Here is a 9,866-nt window from a genome sequence, read left to right as displayed (position 1 = left end):
GCCCCCGCAGCCTCGCCCTGCCGTGCTCCGGTGATCCCTCCACCTCAGCCTTCCAAGTAGCCGGAACTACAGGCACGCGCTACCATGCCTGGCTGATTTTTTAAATTTTATTGTAGAGATGAGATCTCGCCAAGTTGAAAGCTCAGACAATCCACTCACTTCAGCCTCCCAAGGTGCGGGATTACAGGCTGAGCCACCGAACCCGGCTTGTTTTGTTGATTCTATATTATTTCTGTTAAATAATGGTTTTAATTTATATAATTTGAAAAGAAAATGTCTACTTTTTAGAATAGTGCTTTCTTTACCACGACTTCATTTTTTAATTAATTAAATTTTTATGTTAATCATTCTAAAACACAGTAAGATTTTGTATCTTAACTTTTTTTTTTTTTGAGTTGGAAGGTCAGGGGAGAATGGTAGCACGATCATAGCAACTGCAACCTCTACTTTCTAGACTCAGGAGATCCTTCCTTCTTTACTCTCCGAAGTTATTGGGACTACACATGCACACTACCACACTCAGATAATTTTTTTATTTTTTGTAGTGATGAGGTCTAGCTATGTTGTCTAGGTTGGTCTCGAATTCCTGGGCTCAAGCAGTCCTTTCATATTGTCCTCCCTAAATGCTGAGATTACAGGTGTGAGTCACCATACCCAACCCATATTTGTGTTTTTATGAAAGGCTTATTCATTTACAATGTTCTCAAGGTTCATTCACGTTGTTGCAAGTGTCAGAATTCCCTTTTAAAAGCTAGAAATAATGTTACATTGTATATATCACATTTTGTTTATCCATTCTGCTTTTGATGGACATTTGAGTTGCTTCCACCACTTGACTATTGTGCTGCTGTGAACATGGATGTGCAGATATTTCTTCAAGACCCTGCTTTCACTTTTTTTGGAATATAGTCCTTGAAGTGTGATTGCTGGACCATAAGGTAGTTCTATTTTTAATGTTTTAAGGAATCTTTATACTGTTTTCTAAAGCAGTTGTACCATTTTACTGTTCTACCAGTGTACTAGGGTTCCAATTTCTGTACATCTTCCTAACAGTTGTAATTCGATTGGTATTAGTTGATATCTCATTGTGATTTTGATTTGCATTTCTTTGATGATTAATAACATTGAGCATCTTTCCATATGCTTGTAGGCCATTTGTGTAACATCTCTGGAGAGAAGTCTATTTAAGTTCTTCGCCCATTTTAAAATTAGATTGTTTGATGTTTTAGATTGTTGAGTTGTAGGAGTTCTTTTGTATTCTAGATATATAGTTTTTTGGGTTTGGGGGGGTTTTGGTTTTTTTTTTTTTTGAGTTGGAGTCTCACTCTGTCACCCAGACTGGAGGGCAATGGCACGCTCCCAGCTACTGCAGCCTCGACTGTATATTTTTTTGAATAAAAAAGAAAATCTTTATATAAAATATTGATACTAAAATGCAATATTTTAAAAATGAAATAAAGTATAACCATATGTACATAGTTGTAGTCATAAGTACAGTAGTACCCCTTTCCCAGTTTCACTTTTTCTGGTGTCAGTTACTCCCAGTCAACCATGGTCTGAAATAGGAAATAGGTACACATAGTACAAAAAGATATTTTGAGTGAAGGAGAAACAGAGGTGCTGGTCATATTCACATAACTTTATTACAGTATATTGCTATAATTGTTCTATTTTATTAGTTATTGTTAATTTCTTACTGTGGCTAGTTTATAAATTAAACTTGATCATAGGTATGTACGCATCGGAAAAACAGTGTGTATAAAGGGTTTGATACTATCCAAGGTACTATCCAGGGATCTGCTGGAGGTCTTGGAATGTATTCCCTGAGGATAAGGGGAGGCTACTGCATGTAAAACCAAAGCTACACAACAGTGAAAAACATTAGCAGGGCATTATAAACAAAGGGATTCTTCTGAAGTTCCAGATTTCATCCAGCGTCAAACCCTACCACCAATCTTTTTAGTCCTTGTCTTGAATTTTATTCTGTATCCAGATTTTCTGTATCTGATTGGATCCCTGGATTTTATTTCATTTTTTGTGTGACATTCTCCACAGATACATAGCACTGGCTGCTGCTGTGGGCGCTGAACATCCTTCTGGGTGTCCATTGTTAGTCCCTGTGCAGCAGTGCCCAGAAACTTACCACTTCACACTTCCAAACAGAACCCGACTTGTTACTGCATTGCCCTGTTTTCTGGATATTAGTCTCTTATCATATAGATGATTTGCAAGCATTTTCTCTCATTCTGCAGGTTGCTTTTTCAGTCTGTTCAGTGTATCCTTTTAAGTGTGATGTGGTGCCTTTGTCATTTTGCTTTGTTGCCTGTGTTTTTGGTGTCATTTCTAAGAAATCACTGCCAAGTCCAGTGTCATGAAGCTTTTCTTTAATGTGTTCTCCTAGGGGTTTTAGGTCTTATGTGTAGTTCTTTAATTAATTTTGTGTTAATTTTTGTATATGGTGTAAGATAAGGAACCAACTTCATTCTTTTGCATGTGAATTTCCAGCTTTCCCATTATTGCCACTTGTTGAAGAGACTTGTTTTTTCCCCCTCATTGAATGATCTTGGCGTGACCATATACATGAGGGTTTATTTCTGGGCTCTCTTCTGTTCACTTGGTCTGTTTGTCTTTATGCCAGTACTGCCCTGTTTTGAATACTGCAGCTTTTTGTTATATGTTTTGAAATCACGAAGTGTGAATCCTTCCTTCAGCTTTGTTCTTTCACAATTGCTTTGGCTATTTGGAGTCCCCTAAGTCACCATGTGAATTTTGGGGGGGGTGAAGTTTTTCATTTCTTTAAAAATGAAAGCATTGGGATTTTGATAAAGATTGTGTTGAATGCTTTGGGTAGTATGGGCATCTTAGCAATACTTTCTTCAGTTCTTGAATCCAGGATATCTTTCCTATCTGTGTTGTCTTTAATTTCTTTTAGGAATGTTTTGTACTTCTAAGTGTACAAATCTTTCATTTAGTTAGGCTTTATTCCCAAATATTTTATTCTTTTTGATACTCCTATAAATGGACATGTTTTCTTAATTTCCTTTTTTTGTTAATGTAATTTATATTTTATGAAGTCCCTTTGTTTTTCTTCTGGCCTATGCATGGTTATTTCATATGATATTTCTAAAATCTGTTACTTAGTTGAGATAAGTATTGTTTGATACTGCATTCCTGAGGATGCACAATATTGTTTTTCTCAACGTTATCTTGGGTAGTTATTTATATTGTCGACACGGATCGTACATAAACATAAGTGAATGGCATGTGACACACAAAACCTTCAAAAAGAATGACAGCAGTTTTCTGGATTTTTTTGTTTTACTGAGGAAAACTATTTTAAAAGTTTTTTGTTTACTTAGCTGGAAATTGGGCTTTCCAGGTAAGTAAGAAGAGGAAACAAAAATGTTTGCTTTATACTGATTTTAGAATTGTTATTGGTTAATGTGCTTAGCTTTTTAAGGGGGAAAAAAGATTCGGGAAATTAAAACTAAGTCTATTTGCAATGGGAGGTTGAAGATTTCAGCCTTAGGTGAATATAGTAGGAATTGGGAGTAAAATATCTCTCTCTAGGTTGAATGACCTCTAAGTATTAAATTCATTTTATTTAATTTATTTATCTTTAAATTTTTATTTTAAAGATGTGGGGTACAGTTTAGGGTTAGGTATACAAATGGTCATTATACAGGTAAAGTTTGGGCCACCCTTTGATCCCCACTTCACCTGGTTTGAGATTAGGTAGCCTTATTGATGAAGTGTGCCCCACCCTTTTAAAGAGAACTGGCACTGCCCTAATTTAAAGGCTAAAGTGATTGATGTGACCATTTTGTTCTCCTCTCCTCCCGTCCCCAACCTCTCCTTAAAAGAATGAAAATGAGACCCACAGTGATCTTTTCAGAATGGTTATCTAAAATGCTAATTTTAAGAATTCTCCAATATTTAGAAGCCGCTGGAGTTCTGGAGTAGGTGGAAGTGGTGGAGGATCCTCTGGTAGGTCGTCAGCTGGAGCTCGCGATTCCCGCCGACAGACTCGCGTTATTCGGACAGGACGGGATCGCGGGTCTGGGCTTTTGGGCAGTCAGCCCCAGCCAGTTATCCCAGCGTCTGTCATTCCTGAGGAGCTGATTTCACAGGTATGGATGTTGTTGAACACATGTCACACAGCAGGACAAGTTGAGGCTTAACGCAATGTCATGGGGCTCATAACATTAACTGTGAAATGCTGTTCTATTTTAATCCTAGAAAACTGATTTTGATAAGGAAATTAATCAAGAAAATTAGAGTAGTGCTGTTTTTTATTTTTTATTTCAGGCCCAAGTTGTCTTACAAGGCAAATCTAGAAGTGTCATTATTCGAGAACTTCAGCGAACGAATCTTGATGTGAACCTTGCTGTAAATAACTTGCTCAGCCGGGACGATGAAGATGGGGATGATGGAGACGACACAGCCAGCGAATCCTACTTGCCTGGAGGTTGGTTGGTCCCCAGCATGGTTTTTCTCATTCTGGAGTGCACTTTAGATGAGAAAATGGAATTTAAAGCACAAATGCTTTTTTTGACTATTCTTTGCAAGGTGGTAGATATTTCTTACTGTACAGCTGCCTGATTTTTTTTTTTAAGGGAAAATGGGGAAAGTTTTGCCTTAGCTAGGTCCTGTTAAAACATAGTGATATGTGCATATCTTTATGACTGGCTGACACTGACTCTGGAATGCTGTTTATTGATGTCATTATTCCAAGAATATGTAATAACTGGACCATGTTTAGATTTTGACTGTCTTATTTCTGTGCTACTATAAGTTTTATATCTTAAGGAGTAATCTTTCTTCTGATTATTTAGTAAGTAGCCCAGACAGCAGTTGTGTATTTCCCGCCCCTTAATATCTATACTAACAAAATTAGTTTCATTCCCTGTGTAGATGTTGTTTCTGTTCCTTGGGTAATATCGATGCCTGGATTTAACGTGCTTTAACTTTTCAGAGGTTGTTCAGTGGTCTCCAGGTATTCTTTTTATAGGCACTTCAGTGATAACTTACTTTTGCTTTTAGAAGATCTTATGTCTCTTCTTGATGCCGACATTCATTCCGCCCACCCAAGTGTCATTATCGACGCGGATGCCATGTTTTCTGAAGACATTAGCTATTTTGGTTACCCTTCTTTTCGTCGCTCGTCACTTTCCAGGCTGGGCTCATCGCGAGGTAATTTTGCGCTTATTTCTGTTTTTGAGCACAGGGTGACTATGTGAAGAGACAGCGTTAGAACTCACTGTAATTGAGCTTGCAGTATTATAGTAGATGAAGTCATTGCTTAATAGTATATTTGGATGCTTTGGCATTGCAACTAGTTTTGATTTTTGAAGAGCCACAGTGGTATTTTACGATGATCTTAACAGCATTTTGGAATTCATATAAAGGATTATGAGTTACCTAACTTTATTTCTAACGAGGAAGATGGATTCTGAACTAAAAGCAGAATTCTACTTTACAGTGACATGCAGCATTCAGAAAACAAGTCTCCTTAGTTTATTTGATTTTTAAAAAGGGATCTGCTTATTTTAAGTCTTCGTTAGATAAATAAGTTGAGATATGAAAAATCTACTGACCGCCGGGCTCGGTGGCTCAGCCTGTAACCCCGCGCCTTTGGGAGGCTGAGGTGAGTGGATTGCCTGAGCCCGTGGGTTCGAGACCCGCCTGGGCAGCGAGACCTCATCTCTACAATAAATCAAAAAATCAGCCGGGCGTGGTAGCGCATGCCTGTAATTCCGGCTACTTGGGGCGGAGGCAGAAGGATCACTGGAGCCCAGCAGGTCGAGGCTGCGGTGGCCGGGAGCGGCCACGGCACTCCAGCCTGGGTGACCGAGTGAGACTCCAACTCAAAAAAAAAAAAAAAAAAAGAAAGAAAGAAAAATCTACTGACCATGGTGGCTCATGCCTATAATCCTAGTACTTTGAGAGGCCGAGATGAAAGGATTGCCTGAGACCAGCCTGGGCAACTTGGCGAGACCTCATCTCTACGACAAATCAAAAAATTAGCCAGGCATGGTGGTGCATGCCTGTAGTTCTAGCTTGGAAGGCTGAGGCAGAAGGATCACCTCAGCCCAGCAGGTCAAGGCTGCAGTGGCCATGAGCGTGCCACTGTACTCCAGCCTGGGCAACAGAGTGAGACTCTAAAAAAAAAAAAAATCAAATAAAAAATATGAAAAATCTGATCAGAATGGGATTGGCACCAATATTAAATGTATAGAAATGCTTTGCTAATTAAAATACTATTCTCAAACATTTAAAATCCTTAAAAGATATAGTACATAGTAGAGGTTAGAGAGATTTTGAAATCATTAATTCTACCTTTCTCTATATATGTTTGTAGATAACTTTAGCTTACATTATAACTTTAGACTAGTATTCTTACTTTCTAGAATGTAGATCTTAATTCAAATAACAAAAATTAGCAGTATTTACTGATCATTAATTAACTGGAAAAGATACTATGTTATATTAAGACATATAGCACGCTGCACATATCTAGTACCTAAAAGTAGACTTTTAAAATAACAGATTTACGGTGATCTTTTAATATACTTAATGTATTATGTAATAGTATTATTCATTTAAAGATAAATGCATATTTTAATTCCTTAAATGTATTAAGTAATATATTTTCCAATATTCAGTATCTAAACACAAATAATTCCTTCTAAATGTCTTCCTTTTTCTTTTCCTAAGGTAATAGTTCTATGTAGACATTAATTTTAGTTTGAGCCATATGAAGTAGCCATATGCACCTTTCACCTGCATGTGTGATATTTTTTGTATGGTTCAATTGAGTTATTATTTCTGATCCTAATTATTCAAGTCTTGGGAAGTTTATTTTGATTATCTTTTTTAGTTTTTATTATTTTTTTTAATTTTTATTTTGAGTTGAAGTCTCACTCCGTCGCTAGCTGGAATGCCATGGCACACTCATGGCCAGCCCAGCGTCGACCTGCTGGGCTCCAGCAATCCCTATGTCTCAGTCTTCCAAGTAGCTGGAACTACAGGTGCATGCTACCCACACTCGGCTAATTTTTTGTTTTATTGTAGAGACGAGGTCTCGCCCAGATGCTCAGGCTGATCTTGAACCCACGGGCTTAGACAATCTACTCTCCTTCACCTCCCAAAGTGCTGGGATTACAGACTGAGCCACTGAGCTTGGCCTTGATCATCTTTTGAAAAATATAATGTATGAGCAAACTACAAACCACCTTTAGATAGTTTTTTGGCCAGTAGCAGGGGAAGCATTTTGGTAAGGAAATTATTTCTATAACAGTTTGTAGAAAATAAATAAATGAAAAAAAACCAAAAAGGCTGTTTAGTTCCTGAAAAGATTTTAAATAAGACTTATTCATAGAAACCCAGGCTATCAAATTACACTAAACAAGGATTTGGATTATCAAAATTTTATTATTAGTTTACATGTTAGTGGATTTGTAGTTTAACCTTTTAAAGTTTTTTTCTGTGTTCGCTTTTGTGGTTTGCTTATATGTCTAATATCTTGAAGTTGAACTTCCATACTTTTTTTTACTCTCCGCTATACAAACACGATGTGTGTGTGTGTGTGTATATATATATATATATATATATATATTTTTTTTTTTTTTTTTTGAGTTGGAGTCTCACTGTTACCCAGGCTGGAGTGCATTGGCCTCTCCCAGCCACTGCAGCCTTGACCTGCTGGACTCCGGTGATACTTTTGCCTCAGCCTTCCAAGTAGCCAGAAATACAGGCACGCGCTACCATGCCCGGCTAATTTTTTTTGATTTATTGTAGAGATGAGGTCTCGCTAAGTTGCCCAGGTGGGTCTTGAACCCACAGGCTCAGGCAATTTGCTTACCTCGGCCTCCCAAAACACGGAATTACAAGCTGAGCCATCGAGACCGGCCTATATTTTCTAATATGTAAATTAAAAAGTTTGTAGTAAGCATCTATAATGAAAGCTCAAAATTTTTAACTTCATAAAACACAAAATTAGTTCAAAATAAAGCACTTCTGCTCTAAAAACACAGAGCTGTATTATGGAAAACTCTGCCTCTATATACTTTGAAAAAATACTAGGTCATAATTTTCATACACTTACTTGAGAGGGTTAATGTTTTGAATGTTGCATGTCAGCCTTCTTAGATGAACATTTACATACATTTTTGTGAGTAGATAAACTGCTGTTAGTTGCATCCTGAAGGGTCTTTACTAGAGAGTGGCTTACTTTTATCCCACTGGTGTGACCCAATTGCATACCAGTTCTCCTTCTTCCCTTAGAGAGAGACTCTGAGCTGTTGCGTGAACGTGAATCCGTTTTACGTTTACGTGAACGAAGGTGGCTTGATGGAGCCTCATTTGATAATGAAAGGGGCTCTACCAGCAAGGAAGGAGAGCCAAACTTGGATAAGAAGAACACACCTGTTCAAAGTCCAGTATCTCTAGGAGAAGATTTGCAGTGGTGGCCTGATAAGGTATTTGGGAAAAAAAACACACCCCTTCCATTTAAATGGATTCCTGACAATCTGCCCATGTCCCCAAGGTTTCTGTTTTATTTATTTGGTTTTTATACTATCATTCAAGGAAATAGCAATATTTTTGTTTTGTTTTAAAATATAAATAGAATGTATCTTTATTTGGCACTGCATGAGTAACCTCAGTGAGATGTATTCACTGGTGCTATTTTTCTTCCTACTTGATGACATGAATCAGAAATTGGGATGGTGGTTGCAGATAACACATCAATATTCTGTTTCAGGACTTCATTTCTGGTAATACTCCAGTAATTAATGTTACATTCCTTGGTAGAAATTTGTTTTGTCTATTTTTAAAAATCAGGTGGACACTAATTTCTGCAGAGTTAAGTTTTTGGTCATTGATAAAATAGGCCTTTCATGACAAGATTAGGGATCTGTGTTTCTTTGTTTAGTTCGCTATCCCATTTAATGGCATTGAGTTGACTATGCTGTGAATACTGTGGGCGACAAAGTAGGCTGAAAAGGAATGGACTAAGGGAGTCCTAGGTCCTGAGAAATGGTGCAATGACTGAATTCTCGGAAGCACGCTGGACTTAAGTCGATTTCAATCTTTAAACATCCATCTCTGCCACCGGTGAAACAGTTGATGCGTCCTGTTGATGGTGTGTCTCTGTTCATTGTCTGAAGTAATTGGTAATTCATCTATAGGATGCCATCTTTTTTTCACTTGTATTTTAGTGTGCCTTTTTCTTCTTATTTCTAGAGCCTCTTGGGTAGAAATTTTCTAAAGCTGCAGTTAAAAGAAAATGGGAACTTTGAGGCTAATCTTTAGCAGATAAAGAAAGTCTTGATATGGATTTCTTTTCTTTCTTAGACTATGAACTTGAATTTGAGATCTTGAAGAAAAATATTATTTTTCCAAATTTGTTTCCATAGTATTGTGAGTCTTGATACAGTTGTTTATTTTTCCTCTGCATTCAGCTCATGTGGAAAACTTGAGTACAAGAAGGAACATGGATTTTATTCAGTTTCTTTGGAAGCAAAGGTTATTCTTTTTTCTTTGGCAGCTGCCAGACTTTCCCTGAGTTGCATTCTTTTTATTATCTCTATAGAACTAGAAATGGCCCAAGTTCTACTTTAACTTCATATGGTAGAGAGGAATTTAAATCATTGGACTTTTACTTTCTTTTCTTTTTGCTTTTTTTTGGGGGGGTGGTATGTTTTCACTGTTTTCTATTTCTCTTTCCTGTTGTGGTCTGGGTCAGTTTCATATTGGCAGGAAGTAAAAGAGCATGAGTTATGTTTTTATAGTGCCATCATATATTATTAGTTTAGCCGCTTTTTTTTTTTTTTTTGAGTTGGAGTCTCACTCTGTCGCCCAGA

General features: G+C 37.3%; 1 protein-coding gene across 1 annotated transcript in view; it reads left to right on the top strand.

Annotated features, from left to right (window-relative positions):
• Nucleotides 1-9,866, top strand: part of UBR5 (ubiquitin protein ligase E3 component n-recognin 5) — a 104,832-nt gene that overhangs the window by 9,210 nt on the left and 85,756 nt on the right. The window contains exons 5-8 of the mRNA XM_021711997.1: nt 3,941-4,130; nt 4,309-4,468; nt 5,044-5,193; nt 8,269-8,480. Coding sequence (XP_021567672.1) covers nt 5,052-5,193; nt 8,269-8,480 — 354 coding nt within the window. The 5' untranslated portion in view covers nt 3,941-4,130; nt 4,309-4,468; nt 5,044-5,051. The remainder of the gene's footprint in view (nt 1-3,940; nt 4,131-4,308; nt 4,469-5,043; nt 5,194-8,268; nt 8,481-9,866) is intronic.

This window comes from Carlito syrichta, unplaced genomic scaffold (genome assembly GCF_000164805.1).
Source record: "Carlito syrichta isolate Samal-C Ts95f unplaced genomic scaffold, Tarsius_syrichta-2.0.1 Scaffold302992, whole genome shotgun sequence".
In the NCBI taxonomy this organism is placed as follows: domain Eukaryota; kingdom Metazoa; phylum Chordata; class Mammalia; order Primates; family Tarsiidae; genus Carlito; species Carlito syrichta.
This window is presented reverse-complemented; position numbering and strand designations above follow the sequence as displayed.